The sequence below is a fragment of the Hirundo rustica genome, chromosome 6 (genome assembly GCF_015227805.2).
Source record: "Hirundo rustica isolate bHirRus1 chromosome 6, bHirRus1.pri.v3, whole genome shotgun sequence".
NCBI lineage: Eukaryota > Metazoa > Chordata > Aves > Passeriformes > Hirundinidae > Hirundo > Hirundo rustica.
The window spans coordinates 48,123,350-48,140,267 of record NC_053455.1 but is presented as its reverse complement, the minus strand read 5'-3'; the positions used below and the strand labels follow the sequence as shown (position 1 = coordinate 48,140,267).

The 16,918-nt window shown below is 48.3% G+C and overlaps 1 protein-coding gene across 1 annotated transcript in view; it reads right to left on the bottom strand.

Moving 5' to 3' along the window:
• The window catches only part of CD81 (CD81 molecule), a 33,048-nt gene that overhangs the window by 11,029 nt on the left and 5,101 nt on the right, over nucleotides 1-16,918 (bottom strand). The window contains exon 2 of the mRNA XM_040067185.2: nucleotides 11,720-11,834. Coding sequence (XP_039923119.1) covers nucleotides 11,720-11,834 — 115 coding nt within the window. The remainder of the gene's footprint in view (nucleotides 1-11,719; nucleotides 11,835-16,918) is intronic.

Below are 16,918 nucleotides of genomic sequence, written 5' to 3'. Positions count from 1 at the left end.
GAGATGGCAGCAGACATAGTAGAACACAACGTACATGAGCTGGGTCTCAAAGCGTTTGAAGCTGCCAACACTAGAGCTTTAATAACTCCATCACCTCCAAAATGAGAGGAAACACAGAGTAGCACACGGCAGAGGATGTAGGAGGCAATACAAGGGCTCTACAGCATCCTCCAAGCTGTAGCATGGAGTTCCCCTGGCATGCTGTTTTAAATATTTAAGCAGAGATGAAAATGATTAGCTAGCATATCTTGTAAAATAAACAGTAAGGCACATGGTTTATTTAAATTAAACATCATACAAATATTTATCTGGCTAACATTTTAAAGGCAGATGAATCACAAAACCAAGGGGAAAGTACTGCTTAAGCATCTCACTTAAAACCTGGTGCTTTTTTTTTGTTATAGGTTCTTCCACTGAGAATACATAATTTTTTTACTTATTGAATTGGAACAGGCAACTTGCACCATAACTAGTTCAAAGCTTGATCTGAGGCATTGGGAGTGGTTCAGAAAACAGAGGAATAAAAGTTTATTCATTGAGGAAACAAGAGCTTAGCTCAAGGCTCAAATCTGCTGCCGTGAGTAATCACCATGGCTTCACCAGTCTCGTGGTTGGTGAGACCATGGTAATTACTCAGCCAAATACTGCCAGCTCAGTTAAATTTTACACTGCTTTCTGCTGGTGTATCCCTTATATTTAGTGCATTTTTGGTTAACTAATATTCTCAACTATTGTGGTTCTACTGCTCTCTGTGTGAATCTTATTTCCCATTCAAAAGCAATTTGATACATGCAAAAAAATTACAAATCAGGTAAGACTGCAGCCACTATTTCTAATGGACTGTGAAGAAAAAAAATAATCACAATGAGGATAGAAGAACATGGGGCATCCCAGAGGTAACAGCAACACAGTGAATCTTGCTAGTGTTTGGGAGACACATCACTTTAATGAAAGGTTTTCTTCTGCTATGAGTGAAAATGTTTTATAGTTATTAATCAGACTGTCAGTTCTCCTTTAGGAACAGTCCTAACATATAAACAGAACTCAAGATTAAAACTGTTTGTACGTGCTTGTGATGTTTAAGGTTTTTCCTATCGCTGTAGTTTTTAAACAACCTTCTGATAATTAAAGTGCAAAGTCTAAAGGCCATGCACTGAGAGCACAGTCAAGTCAAGTAAACTCTTCTCTAAAACACCAGATACACAATAACGGTCTCCACTTTTTTAACATTCCCTTACAGATTCTTCAAACTTGGGAAAGGCTGGACTTTGGCTCCCACTTCTTCCCTCTTTGAAACAAAACTCACCAGCACGCCAAAGCACAAGCACCGATGCAAAGTGAATGGCGGTGATGGAAATGCCGCCCCAGCGGCTCCAGCACTGGGACTCTCCAGTGTTTCTCAGCAGCAGCGTGCTCACTTTATTTTTAGGCACTGCAGGAGGGAGGAAGCCAGCTGCAGGGGAAGTGCCACAATGGAGCACGCTGACCCCGCAGGAAGCCCCTCTTCACAAAGCCTGGCGGGAGCTGTGGCTGGAGACACCAACATCCTCATGGCAACACTGTCAGCAGTGGGGGCTGGAGACGTGAGCTGCACCTCCTGATGTGGTCTGAAGGGATTTCAGCAGCTCCCAGGAGCCATGAAAACCCAACAGGCAAAAAGCTCCCCAAGTGGGCAAGGGACGCCTCCTTAGGCGAAGGTGCGCAAAGAAAGGAAAAACACGCAAAAGAAACCTCCCAGGAGAGTTTCTTGGAAAGGACAGGCCAGCAGATTAAGTTCTGTAGGCTGCCTGAAGTGGAAGGAGGTGGTTTTGTCCCAATGGCTGGAGATAACGTGAGGTGGAGCAGCTGGGCAGGGAGACAGCATGGCAAATAAGCGGGCTGGGCTATATGCAGGACAGAGGGGCCCCAAAGGGCTTGGAGGTGGTGGGAAGGCATTAATAAACCCTGTACAATGAAGGCTGTCTGCTGGACAGCTGCCAAACCCCAGAGAGACTGATGGAGACTGTCAGACGCTGCGTAACTGCTGTCTCACGAAGAACAACGTACCAGTAGGGGTGTCCCAAAAAACGGTCTGCTTACTGTCACCAGACGCTGTTAATGCCCAAGAACCAGACCTCACCACTCCAGCTTGTTCCAGTGAAGCTGCTGGCTTGGCTTTTCAACCCAAACCAAGGCAGATTTTTCTGTCTTAAGCACTGGGTAGTTCAGCTGACGAGTCTTCATCACAAGTCAGAAAATCAGCTTTCCTCATCCCTGAGTGCAGCAGTTTCTGACTTCTTCTCCCATTAGAACAGTAGAGAGAAGATGAAGTTGTGCTAGGGGCAAGTCATTTCCCCTTCTGACAAGTCACTATTCATGCTAACCACCCCAGTATATGGGTAACAGGCAGATTCAGCACATTTGAAGACCAAACAGCATGATGCTGGGACCCCAACAACTAAGTCACCACAGACAGAAGGTTTTGTTCTCAATTTTTACAAAATAAACACTGAAGGCACCTTCTGGGCTGAACAAGTATTGCCAGGAGATCACAGTCATAGAGCAGCCCAGGTTGAAGGGACCTCAAACGATCACCTGGTCCAACCTTTTGTGAGACTGGGACCCTTAGGAGAGACTATGCAGAACCCTGCCCAATTATATCTTGAAAACCTTCAGTGATAGGGACTCTATTGTGTCCCCAGGGAGGTTTTTCCAGTGAATGTTTACTCTTACTATGAAAGACCTTTTTTTTGATATTGAAATCATCAGCAAAACACAAGACCCACTGGTGGCTAGGAAAGTTTTGCTCTAAAAACTAGGAAATGAAAGCCCAGTGAGACCCTCAACTGATGGAGGAGACTAAGAGGAAACACAGACATTTGCTGTTTTAGAGAAATTTTCCAGTGACCTCTGTACTTGCTTCTTGCTGGGATTTCTGGCAGCTTCAAAGAAAACAAAACCAATCCTGACCTGCTGAACTCCCACCCCAGGCAGGCTGTGCAGACCTTGGACTGTCAAGTGAGGTCCCAGCTTCCCGCTTCTCTCCTTGCTCTCACTTCACCAGCTCCTCGTCAGAGCCAGCACCGCTATCAAGTGAGGAAACAACAAGAAGGGAAGGAGGGGAGGGAAGAAGGTGTGCACCACGTGCAGCTTCCTGACCGGAGCACAGCGGATGCGACCGGTGCGGTGGGAGCAGCAGGAATGCACGGCCAGGCGGGGGAGAGGGCAGTGATGACTCGCCTGAGCTCGGCAAACCACAAAAAAAAAAAACCTTGGAAGGTTTTTGGAATAAAGGCCAGCTTCATTCCCAGGCACAAACAAGCGGCTGTTATGGAGTTGCCTTTTGTTACTGAGGGCCAGAGCACGACAGCCTCTCCCAGGAGGCAGCAGAGCAGGACTCTGCACCGGAGTTTATTTAAAAACAAACACAAAATATTTACTGCAACAATAGCATCTCATATGAGGAATGCCAGCGGTGCTTCTCCACAGAAATGCCACGCAGAAGGCTGAGAAAGCAAAGGAAGGAAATCCAAGTGCCCAACCACATGCTTTGAATGGTGTTTGTTTTCCTACACCCATCCTTCTCCTCAAGGAATGGGGCTGGTGGGGGGGCGTGGGTCTCCGCTTTCAGACTGGGTGCCAGGCAGCTGGGAGACTATTTCACAGGAATCATGGCTCAGACTGGAACGACCAAGCCCTTTTCCCAGAAAGCAGCCTGACACATCTTAGCTTTCATTCCTGGCTCACAGGGACGATGACGCCTAGTGTGGTTTTGGGCTCCGTGTCTGTGAGCAAGGCACCTGTCATCCCCATCCTGAATGGCACATTATCAAAAAAGTCAGAGGAGACTTCTCACAAGCCTCCCCCTCCTCTGTGTAAGCATCAGAGGCCGGTTAACCCCTAAAATCCTCTCCTGGGTGAGGATCTCCTGACTACAATGCTATTTGCTCCTTTAGGGCTCCACCCAAACTGGCACAATTTGGCATGAGCAAGGCTCCATCTGCCTTTCACATGCCACTTCTCAGCTCACTTCTATTGCAGCTTTCTCTGGGGTTTTACAGCAAGCAGTGCTGTTTGCTGTAAACAAAAAGTAAAATGAGAGAGGTATAAACTGCAAGCCATGCTGCCTCCTCACACAGCAGCAGCATGTAAGAGAACAGCTAGAGCAAGAGATACAGGTGAGCAAATCCTGTACAGGTGTTCACAGTAGCAAGGCACCTCCACATCCTTAAGCAGCACTACTCTGTGATTTCTAACCCTTTGGCACAGTTCTCTGCTAAGGCACCAGCAAGAAAGGTTGCTGCAACTGCCACAGATCAAAGCAAGCTGTTAGCCTCAGGACCTGTATCTCGGAGTGGGAGAAGTCAGAGGAGTGGTGTCAATACTCTCTTCAGTCCTCTATCTCCTTTTGTGATGGAGCCTTAGAGCAGAAGGCTTTAGGAGAGAGATTGACTCTCAGCTTCACCTCCTCATCTAAATTCAAATCAGGAGCACAGAAACCATGATATGATCTCCTCCCTCTTGAGGATGATCAGCACATGATGATCAAAAAAGCAGCAGCAGTGGACTAAACACCATCCCTCTCTCTCCAGTACAACCGGGGCATGTGCTGCTCTGGGCTGCAGGGATCTTGTAAAGCTTTAGGAAAGCCTTTAAACATCAGAACCAGGGAACTGATAGTAATTGAGCACTTCTCTTGGTTTGATACTAGGAGAGAAAGAGGGAAAAAGAAGCAGCCAAGAGGCCAGCTTAGCTCCCAGCTCAAGCAGATGATGCCTCCATGGAGAGCCCTTTACCTGCAGGCCAGGTAGGAAGCAGTTTGCTCAATTGTGGGAATAAGGAAGGGAGCAAAAAAGGCAGTATTCAGTGTCAGTACTTGCTTTGGCATCAAAGCAGCATAGCTGGTGCCTGCAGGGTTGTAAAACCCATGTCCTGTCCCTGCTGAGAAATAAAGAAAACAAGAAGAAATGAACAGTCTTAATAAAAGGACATGATGAAAAAACAAATAAAAAAAGAAACAAGCACAGGAGTGTCCCTCTAAAACAAGCAAGGAGCAGGCCAGCCCTGACTAATTCTCCTCCCATGCCCCACATCATGCCCATCAGATGATGTGCAGCTCCAGGCATGGGCACTCCTGGAGAGCACCCTACTTCTCCCCTCATTTCAATCCTCTCCCAGCATTCTTAACGCATTAGGCTAAATGGAAACCAGCCACTGCCCCCAGGTCACCACAGCAACATTTCAAAAGACAAAAAAAAAAAAAAAAAAAAAAAAAAAAAAAAAAAAAAAAAAAATCAAGTAAGAAATTCCCCCCCAGCATGACACCATGCTTCCCGGGAAGGCCAGGCAGCTCTCCAAGCTGTGCCTGCCCACCCCGTGAGATGGGCTTTAAAAAGGGGCTGAGAACAGACAAAAGAGAGATGTTTATTCTCCCAACAGGCTCCTGCAGGGAGACTCTGCACATCCAAATGTTTTACAAGCCTCTGAGGTTCAGTGCCATCCTGCTGTTACTCCTGGCCTGGAGATGCTGAACCTCACTGGGCTCTTCACCACCGCTGCTGCGGGGAAGGGTGGGACCATTAGACAATGGCAGGGAGACTCCCTCCTACCCCACACCACCCACTGTGGAAGAACACCCTTCCCAGTAGCCAAAGAAATGACCATGATGTTCTTCCTGGCAGCAAGATACAGGCAGAGTGTTGAAAGTCCCTTCAGGGCAGGATTGAGGCAGGAAAAAGATGGCTGCATGAGCCAGCCAGCAAAGCAGGGTCTCCCAGACATTTTTGTCCAGTTGCCTGGTGGAATTAGCCCAGCAGAGCTGACAGCACTTTTTTCAAAGTGGGATGAGAGAGAGGGGGGGCTGGAAAAAGAGAGGGTTTTCTGGAAGATGACAAGTGGGAAGCCCCTCCATTCCTCCCCACCCCCTTTTCCAAGGAAAACATTGCTGCTCTGTAGCTGCTAATGACTTCCAGATGGAGCAACTGGGTCACAAAGCATGGAGAGCTCTCACAGGGAGATGAAAAGCCTGGACATGCTGCCTCATCTGCAAGAACAAGGCAAGAAGAAGCCACGAGCACCCCTCTGTCAGAAAAACAAAGGGGTGGTGGGGAAAGCCCCAAAGAATGTCCTCATGTGCACACACTTGTACCCAAATCCACTCCACACAGATGCCACAATCAGGTTTCTTCTTTCCCTACTCAGAAAACACTGGAAGAAGATTCAAGTTTTGTAAATTCAGCACACCTACAAAAGCTGGGAAGAAGTCTACAGCACATCTCCAGGACTGGGATGGACAGTGGTGACACAGCACGAGAAAGCCAGGCTGGAATATGCCAGCCCATCCTACGCTACCCCAGCCTAGAGCACTTCTGGGCATTTCTATGTGCCCTGGGATCTCACCCATGAAAAGAGCACAAATCCCACTGGAGGATTCCTTGTAGGTTTTGCAAGCTTCAAACACAGCACAGGTTTTCTAAGAAAACTGTCAAAGCTACAGGTTTAAACAGCTCTGAAGAGCAAGGAACCACCTCTGGCACAGGTCCAGGGCAGCAAAGCCAATGGGATGGGACAAAAAAAAAGAATAACTACATTAGTTGCAGTTGGATAGATCTGAACTCAAAATAACCTGATAGTACCAATGTATTTTTAAAGATATAACCAGTTTTAGTGTGCAGAGTAAAAGAAGCACAGGGGTTGGTCATGACCAAAGTAGAATGAATTACAATTAAATGGAAATTAAATGGGAATGTGATAAAATAACATGTTGCTTTCTTAATAGAAATTGAATTCTGTGATAAGAAGAATACAAAAAAAACTCCCCTATACTGCCAGATACATGGTGTAAGCCAGAAAGGAAAGTACTAAGAAAGTGTTTTGCCTTAAAACTACTATTTTTTTAAAATAATTCCAGTATTATTGAAGGAATTAATCTGAAAGTGATTAAAGGAAAATCTAGAACAAGTAAAACTCAGCTTTTTTTTTTCCTTTAAGGGACAAAATAATTAACTTGTCCTTAACTGTAAGTTTATTTCCAAGACAGAAAAATGCCTGTACTTCTATTTTTAAAAATCCACATATATTATTTTTTAAATAATCCATTTTGCTTGGTGTGCTTCAAGGCCAAATGCAAACCTTGGTCTCCACAGCCAAGCACACAAGCCTGGTCTCAGCTCATGTGTCTGGGTGGAAAATCGCCGGCACAGGGAACCTTGACAAAGTAGAGCAGATGCCTGAGAGAAGAAACCAGTCCTGCACCAGCTGTGTGCATCCACAGGGATCCCTGCAGCACCACATGCCAAGATTGAAGCTAGTTTTTTGACTGGTGTTTATTACAGAACCTACAGACCAGGAGCCTCAGGCTCTTCTCTAGCCGTTTCTTGCAAGAGATGTGCTGTTGAGTCTAACCCCACGATGTATGGAGGTTGGCACCATCTCTAGAAGGTGCCTGACATTTTCAGAGGGTAAGGACAAGGATGGGAGTGGGAACAGAAACCAAGACCTTCTCATTGCTCACGGCGGGTCCACAGCCATTGCAGCACTGCTGACCTCTAGAGCCTTTGCAACATGCTGGAGTTCTGCTGAGCCCCCTCTGCAATGAAAACCTCCCAAAAATCACTGCTTTTCATCCAAGGCAGTCCTGAAAAGGCAAATTAAGCTAAATTAGCTAAAAAAGCTAATTAAGTCATGGGTAGAAGGGATAGCTCCTCCACAACCATTTAGGCAACACAAGTCTGTCTGGATGATAGGCTGGGGCACAAATGGGACCCATGGCAAGAGTGGCCAAGGCATCCTCATCTGCTGTAAGGAGAATGGGCAAACCTGGGGAAAGCTCAGAGAGATGTCCCCATCCCTGCCCTATACTGCCACTTAGCAGTCCCTCCTCTCTGCAAGGATCAATTTCCCTGAGCCCAGCAAAACCTCGTGACAGGACTTCCAAAATCCTGAAGACACCCATGAAAGCCTGTGAGCAGCTGCAGTTCAGCTCAGACATGTACTCATTTGTAAGGAAGACTTCAAAGCCTCCCTGGGCTTTCTGGCCCATTTATTCTAGACCAGTCTGCATGAAAAGCAGCTTGAACTTGTTTCCAGGGCAGAAATCATTATCCTGGATTGTATTTGTTCTGAGGAGGATGGTGGAGACAGTCTGATTCACCTCTTAAGCAAGGCAGTGTTCCCATTAGGCGATGTCCCTGCAACGCCTCAGCAGCACTCGCAGGCACATTCACCACCTCGGTCCCAAGTCATTGATCCCCCACCTGCCTCCCTTGGGCTTTGCTGCCTGACTGGCTTGGGAGCTGGATAAACATTACCTAGGGAACTCCCCCACCAAAGAAACCCTCCTTCCTTTCTGTTGGGACAGTGACACTCAGCAGGATGACACGGAGAGGCAGCAGTGGCAGCAGCCTTGGTGGCCAAATTTACCCCACCACTGTACGCCTGTCCAAAACCTCACACTCCTCCCCTGTGCCACCATGTTCTAGGGAGGAGACACAGCCCAGCAGAGGATTTACTAATAAACCACACAAAACCTAGACAGAGGCAAAGCCCTTCCTCACCCCAAAAGCTATGTGGGAAACCGTACCCCAGCTCAGGATGCTTTTGCACTCTTCATCATGGCTGGCCCCGCTCCCAGGGCCGAGCTAATTAGAGCCACAGGTCATGTTGCCCTGTCACTTGCTGTGAGCAGCTGGAGGCAGATTTCCTATTTTGGATCTGGCAGGAGAGAGTGAAGCCAAGACCATCCGGCTGCTGTGCTCCATTCCTTGCTGGGCAGCCTGAGGTAAAGAACAGGAAGGGCAGCAGCAGGGACCAGCACCCAGTGATGCTCCCAGCACGCAGGCAGCCCAGCAATGGGGAAAGTGGGAAATCCTGGGCCGTAGATTTAAGGCAAACAAGAGCTGAGGTTTTTGTTCCTGCCCTCCTAAAAGCATTTCATCCAGAATAGCCATCTCCAGGCATTGCATAGCCAAATCTTTGAAGGATAGGGAACCTGGCTTTTTCCTTCCACAGTCATCCCACCAAGAAAGGGCAAAAGTATTAAGCCCAGGGTCACTTGCCTCTCCAAGATCCCCAGGTGCTCTTAAAAACCAGTGACACCACAGCACGAATTTATTATGGAGAGATCAGAACTGTTACAATTTCTATTGGTATCTGCAGAGAGAGACCAGCTCAGCCTTCTACAGGCCCTCATAACACCCTGAACTGTAGTCTTGTTGCTTGTTTGAGTTTTTTTTCAATGGTACTTTATGTGTAGGATCAGTAAATATCTGAGAAGTGGTTAGCCAGTTGTTAGCTATCCTGAAGGATGTTTTTGGCCTTGTGACCAATGTCTGCCCAGCCTCCAGACAGACAAAGCATTCCAGACTCAGTGTTATCCAAGAGCAAGAAGGATTTTGGTTTCTGAACTTCCAGTAAAGCAAATAAGTGCATATCAGACCAGAAGCCAAGCTCAGATGAAGAACAAGTATTTTCCTTTATAGTTATGAAAGCAAGGAACTACGGTGCTCCAGCTATCCCCATCCCTGGTACTGCTTGGTCTTTACAGTGCTGAAGCAGTTAAAGCATTTGCTGGAACATTGGATCCAGAGCCAAAATGGAAGTGTCAAAAGCCAAGACTGCAACAAGTGGTTAGGGGATCAGATGGTTTGCACGCCGTGCTGAGGAAAAGCCCATGAACAAGGGCCCATTTAATAACCTCCCAAGCCAGCCCACAAGACAACTTGTGCATGCAGTGCCAAAGTGCTGGGGAGGAGGGGTAGCGCTTGTGGGAACCCCCAGCCTGCAGAAGCCCCTTCCCTGGGGCTGGAAAGGCGAGCAGGGGAACAGCTGCCTGTGCCCTGTAATGGTCAGAGCAAGCTGAGGGCAAGGACTGCTCTGCTCCTGCTGCAGCCTGAAGTATCATGCCTGGTACTGTGTAGCTTCACTGTTCCTCACAGCTTGTTTCCCCCTCTTCCCTATTGCCCTCAAATCCATTGTTTTTCCTCTCCCATAACACACAGACACCCTGGAAAAGCAGCCTTTAACAAACAGCTCCAGCTTTGGGGTAGGGGAAAGGACACAGAAGGAAACCAGGAGACACCAAATCCCTGCTTTCCTACTTCTTCTCACTCAGTACACACCCTATGATGGAAGTTTTCCTCCTTCGACAGTGTTTATTGCTTCCCCCTGTCCTGCAGCGCCACAGCAAAGCCTGGCTGGCCTTTAAAAGCCTCCTGACTAGTCCCGGGAGCAGTGCCCCGTGCCAGACACCAAAAAGTCATTTGCAAAGGAAAAAAATACCAAAAAACAACAGCGCTCTGGAGGCCAAACCCAAAGAGGTTCCTGTTCCCAAAAGCAGGAACATTGTGTGCATGTGTATATTGCATGCCAGAGAAGAAAAAGGAGGGAGTATCAGTTGTAGGAGAGAGGAAAAACAGGGGGGAGCAGGGGTGGGGGGGAAGCAAAAAGAAATCCCAGCCTTAAGACTCCAGAGGTCTGGCAGGGAGAGGCAGCAACTGAAAGAAATGCTCTGCTGTTATTACTGCATGGAAATTACAGCTGCCAGAAGGAATCCAGGCCAATCTGTTGCTGAATATAACTTTAAAAAGACAGCCAGGCTCAAATCATGGGCTCCTCATGGATGTTGGAAAGTCAGCGCAGTGGTGGGACCCACAGACATTCCCCAATGCCTTCTAAACAGCAAGGGCTGAGGACAAAGACAAAATAAGGGCAGAAGAGTAAAAGATGCTCAACAGGCAGAAGGGAAGGACTCTGCCCCATGCTCCAGGTCCCCCAGGTTTGGGGAAAAAGTGTTAACTAGGGAGGTATCAGTTGTTAGCCCCCCAAAAGGAGAGGTTTGGACTGGTTCCTGGAAAGGAAAGAGTTTTACTTCTTGTGAACTCCCTTTTCTGTTTTTAAAAATGAGATCTACAAAGGGGAAATGCTGCAAGCAGATCTCTGAGTGTGAGGTGGGAGAAGACAGACAGCAAGAGAGAAAAACCCACAGCTATTTACAGCAGGAGCATATTCTGTAACCAGGGACAGCCAGGGAGAGGGCTCAGGCATGCTGTTTCATGGGCAAGCTGGGAAATGCAAAGGAAAACCCTTTCCAGAAAGTAATTTTAGCTACAGGTGAGAACAGGACATCGGATCAGACGATGTTCCCAGCCCCGTCAGCTTGTGCTCTAAGCCAGCTCCTGACTGGCAGCCAGCCCCTCCTGCAAATTTCTCCCCCTCGTCTGCGAGGGATATTGGAGAACAGGGGAAAACCAGGGGGTTTCAGCTTCCAGCACGCCAACATGCTGTCAAATTAACAAAAATCATGCTAAGCTTCACCGTGGGGCACAGAGGCTCCACCTGCCCCTCCTGGAGAACATGAGTCACACGCTCACCAAGCTTCGCTTTCTACTGCCAGGCACTCTGTTGGCTACTTTTACATTCCTTTGGACAGGAAACAAGACATGCTTCCAAGAAGTCCCCCCTCTTCCCAAATGTGCTCTGGAGAAAACCCACAACACCACAACACGTCTTTTTGAATTTTTAGCTGCTGCGGATTTGGACTCTGAGCTTGGGCCACGGCCAGCATTTATCAAAGGCTTTGGCTGGCGCAGCAGGGGATATTTTGGAGAGTACAAGGGCAGCAGGAGGTATTTTATCTCCTTGTTGCTCACCTGGAGCTTTCTGCCCTGCTTCTGGGTATGCTGCAGCCTGCCCTGGGGCACAACACCCAAGCAGCAACACCGGCACCCCCACAGCTACTCACCGACATAGAAGGTGTTGGGGGCCTGCTTGTCCCCCAGCTGCAGGTACAGGATATTCGTTGTCTGGGAGTCATGGCGGAGCCACAGGGCCACTCCCAGGATGATACCTCCGGCCAGCTGGGGAGAAAACAGAGGGAAGCAAGGGTTACTCACAGCTCCAGCCACATCAGGGCCAGACTGGCAGCTTTCAGCCAGGAGCAGAAGACTTGCTTTTCATGTTCCCATAAATATACAAGAACGTCCTTTCTGACCACCACCCCTGTAACATGCTTTGTGCCCCACAGATCATGAGCCACATGATCTTTGCTGCTTTATGAGAAGACTCCTCATCCTGGGGATGTGCAAAGCCCTTTCCAGTTCTTGCAGGAGATTTCTTTCCCAAGAGGTATTTTATTATGCTTTATTATTATTTTCAATGGAAGGCTTCGCATTACCCAAGTGGGAGGAGGTTTTAAGGAGAGCTTTTCCATAGAAGTTAGGATCAGCCCCAGTTATTTCCTTTTTCCAGTGGGCTCTTATCACCCCATTTCATTTCTCCGTTAAGTACAAACAGAAAGGGGGTAACTCTGCCCATTTTTCCCCTCTGCCCCTAAGTCTTGCATTGCACACTGCTTCCCATCCAGGCTCAGGCTTCCAGTCGAACACACCTAGTGTTCCTCAGGCACACAGAGCTTTCCTTAATGTCCTAATACAGGAACTGAAGTGGAGCAAGGCCTGGGGTCAGGCCAAAGCACCAGCACACCACTTCTGGGGGCCTCCAGGCAGAGACTGCTGCCTTGCCCACCTTGTCACACGGCAGAAGAGCAGTGCACCCACACCCACATGTGCAGACCGACATGCGGGACTGACCAGGGCAAGGACAAAAACACGCTCCAGATGGGGGAGGAGACATTCTGTGCGTGGGACATCAACTCAGCCACTGGGATATTTATGTACAAACAAAGGGAAGTTTTATGACTGACTTCCTCACAGTTTTCCCTTTCAGGGAGGGGCCAGGAATGGCCATGGAAGATGGGAGGAGATTTGGGGTGATACAGAAGGAAAGGTATCACTGAGAGGAACTCAAAGTAGAGCTTTTCCAGCAGGACTCACTGTGTTCTCTGTGACATCCCCCTTCCATTTAAAATCATAAGAGAAAGGGGAAAAATACAAACATCTGGGAAAAAACCCAAGCCCTTAAGAATTCCAATGTCACTACTGTGAAATGCCAATTTAATTTTGAGTATCCTAAATCCTTTAAGCCATTCATCTTAAAAAAGGGAAGAGAACTACCAAAGAATATAGAAGTAGAAACATGCATTTCCTAGAAGAGTCTGAATTAGGTCAGGTACAGGCATGATAGGCACCATAAAAGTCACATTAAAAAAAACAAACAAACAAACAAAAAAAAACCCAGGGCTTTTTCAGTAAAGGTGCAAAGTCTTCAGACGTGTAAGCACAACAAGAAACACAGGAGGACAGGGATCTGCAAGACAGGCTGTCAATGGACAGCCCTTGGGAGCTCAGCTGGTGGTTTCCTCCTTGCTCATCTCTACAAATCCCAGCCTTAAGATTTTTCCAGGAGTGCCACTGAAGCTGGGGCAAATCCACACTATTTCCAGACTCACAGGACAAACTGCTCTCGGGGCTTTTCCATTATCAGAGGGAAAAAATCCTCACCAGCTCCTAGAGAGGAAGGGAAATCTTTGTTTTTCCCCAGTCTGCCACCAAAGTAATCAGCTTTTAACACTTCCCCTGCAAGAACCAATGCAACTTCCCCGCTGGCACAGTCCCTCAACCCTCCTGCACTGCGGGCAGCTTGAGGTTCTCCAAACACCGGCTATGGAGAAAAGTCATGAAAGCCGGTCTGTGCTCAAAGTCCAGCTCCAAATAAGGCAAGTTGTGGCTTCACACAAGGTTACCCAAATCCAGTCCTGGTGTGGCTTGTTCATTGTCTGAGGGCAAAACAAAACTTGTGTTTTTACTCTCAGAGGAAAGAATGTGTCTGCAGACTAATGCATGCCACTCACAGTAAAGCTCTCTTGGTAGCTGCTAGGAGAGAGAGAGAGATCCCGAGGAAGGTTTGGATTTCTGTGCTGGCTGGAAGAGGTAAAGAAAAAAGGCTGCAGCCGTTTTAGTTTTGGTTTTCTCCCTTTGGTTTTCTGCCCTGACGTGCTGCCCTGCACACTCAGCAGTGCCACCCCAGAACGTCCTGCCACCCATGGCGAGGTTGGGGTGACACCAGCAGCTCCTTTCCAGCCAAACTTGCCTTAAAATGCTTGACAGCACTGAAAGCAGGCTGCAAGTGGTCCTCAAGGTATTTTTTAATCATTTGGGAACATCAGCTAGAGGGATGGAACTTCTTCTAAAGCATCAAACCCACCCCAGCAGTGAGGTCTGCCTATGACAGCCAGCTGAACCAACTCCAGATGTTCCTGGTTTCATCCTGAATGCACCCCGGGAACATCACATATCCCTCCTGCACCGCCTGACTCCATCTGCATTTTAACAGAGCGTGGAAGACCTCTGAATGGAAGCTTTAATCCAATAGCAGCTGGATTTCTTAAGAGAAAATGACATTCACTTACTAATGAAAACAGGGTTTGAGCTACGATGAGTAACTTTTTCCATGAAAACTATACATCCTCCCACCACCAAGGAGCCCAAAACGGAATTAAGGCTCTTTCTTCCCAAAGCAAAGAAAACAAGAGGGAGAAAACATTGTCAGCTTGCCACAGTAACTCTGCCTTCTGCTGTACCTTGCTTGGGATAATCTCATTTTTAATAGAACAACTTATTCCAGATAAAGGCTTGATATTTTCTCCCCCTTCCATCCCACAACTGCTGTTTGCCAACACGAGAGCCTGAGGAGCTCCAGTCACTGATGGCAGCGCCACACTCGTCTCTAGGCTGAATATCCTCATACATATCACTGGCTTTTTCTGCTGTGGGTGTCTGTAATCTCACACAGGTTATCTCACTGATACTTGTGTTCCCAGCTTGTCAGACAGCAGTGTTGCAGAGGCTGGGACCATGACTTGTGATACACTCCATGTGCCCAGCACAGCTCTCCATTTAAATTTTTTGGGACAGCATTAATCTAAAAGCTGCAACCTCAGCAATGCCAGCAGCGCGTCGGACTTTGACCAGCTTTCCAAAAGCCGACCTCCCCAGCCTGCTGCTCTGCTGCCAGCACCATGGCACTCATAGAAGGCACACCAGTAGTGCTCCCCAGGATGGGGTCGGCCCCAGAGCTCACGCCCTGAGCAGCTTCCCAGCACAGCAGAGGTGGCGTTGCAGGCTCAGACATTTCCTCTTTACTGATTTTTTCCAGCTTCCAGAAATTTATTGCTTCTTCCACAGACAGCTAGACTTTTCCAGCTGGATCCTGCCTGCCCAAGGCTTGCTTTTTCAGGAATGCTGTTCCTGGTTGACATAGCAGGGGAAAGTCCCCACTGAATGCTGCCTAGGGGTGGGAAAAGGCAGGCCCTGTATCCCCAAGAGGTGATGGGATGATATCCCATGTGAGGAGGTTTCACCAGATGAGAACCATGATGGAAGCACATGTGCAGCCCTGATCTGCTGCCCAATCCACAGGGCACATAGTGAGGCTCCTTCCTGGACTGAGCCTGACCAATGGAGAGAGATGTTGTTTACCCTAAAACTTCCAGATCCAGCTGTGGGGCAATGGAACAAGCCGATTTTTCACAGCTTAGTCACTACTCTCCACAAAAAATTCTTATGAATTAGGGGTGCAAGGAATTATGCCATCCCCCTTTCAATCTGGGGTACCCCACTTCTGAGCTGCCCCCACCTTAACCTGTTACTCCCTAAAACTCACATATGCCAGGATGTGCATCAACTCCCTGGTCCCTTCCGGTGCCCCCAGCCTTTTTCTTCCTGCTGCCTTCCCTCCACCCTTCTGTAAAACAGATTTCCTGGAAGGGCGGAGGAGAAGAAAGAAGTTCTGGCTATAGGGCAGCCTGCCAGGCATGCCAAAGCAAAGCAGACAGACATCCTGTGGCTCAAGTCAGCAAGGAGGGAAGTGGAGGTGCCAGCAGTTCCACGATGCTGTATTTTAGCAGTGCCACTTCCCACAGCCATGGCTGGTCCTGCCTCCGGGTCGTGCTTCCCAACCTGTGAAAGCCCAAGGGCCGGGAGAGGCTCTCGCCTTGCTGGAAAAATGCTGCTGGCAGAGCTCACGTCACGGTGCCTGGGAAATACCACAGTTACTAACAAGAAGCAGGATGCTGCCAGGAAAGCTTAATGAATTTTAGCTGGTTTATGATTAAGGTAGATGACTGGAGATTTTTAACAGGTTCTCATGCCACAGAGGTTTGCAATTTCCCTTACACCACCTGGAAGCAGAGCCCTTGGTGAGGGCAGCACCCAGTCCCCACCCGAGAAGCCCAACCAGGGCTCCCCATGGCTCTTCTCCTCCAACACAGCCTGCAAAGGAGCTGAGATGGAGTAACAATGAATCCTGCTCCTTTCAGGTGTGGGGAGGCAGGATGCAGAAAAGCAAGCGGCTTGCCAAGGTTGAAATATCTTCCCATGCAAGAAGCCCCTCATATGGCCAGGAACAAATTGCTAATTTGGGGTTGAATGGTTTGCTCCTAGGTAATTTGTCGGTCTCTAAGTGAAACAGCTTTAGTAGAGAAAAAGCAAGGAAATAGAGACTCGTAACTTGATGGAAACTACCTTTGGAAGGGCAATACAAGCCCTTGCAAGATCCATGATAGCATGTTCCAGCTCCTGCACTACCAGCCTGAGGACTGAGGCAGGCAAGAGAGGGACACATGGAATGTGCCCAGGTAGCACCACACCTCCCCACAGCCTGCACCTCCCCTCCTGGAAAGCAGAAGATTAATTTCTTTTCTACTGCAACAGCTGAAACTGCTGAAAGGGCATGGGGTGCGGCAAAGGGCTGACAGCTGAATGGTGGCCCAGGAACCTGGGTTCAGTGCTGAGACTATCTTCATGTTACAATGTCAAGTCTTCACACCAAAAAGCCACTTGAAATTTCAAGGTGAGATGTGCTAAAGATCACTGCGGTGCTGCATGTTGGGGCGGACTGTGGGATGCCCTGGAGCCCCTTGGGAGGGTGTAAGCAGGGGAAGGGGCTTCCATAAGACACAGAGTTGCAGTCTGACAGGCACAAAACGCAAAAGGTTATCGTGGCACAGGCACTCACAGGCAGGAGTGGCAGATAGGACTCAGTG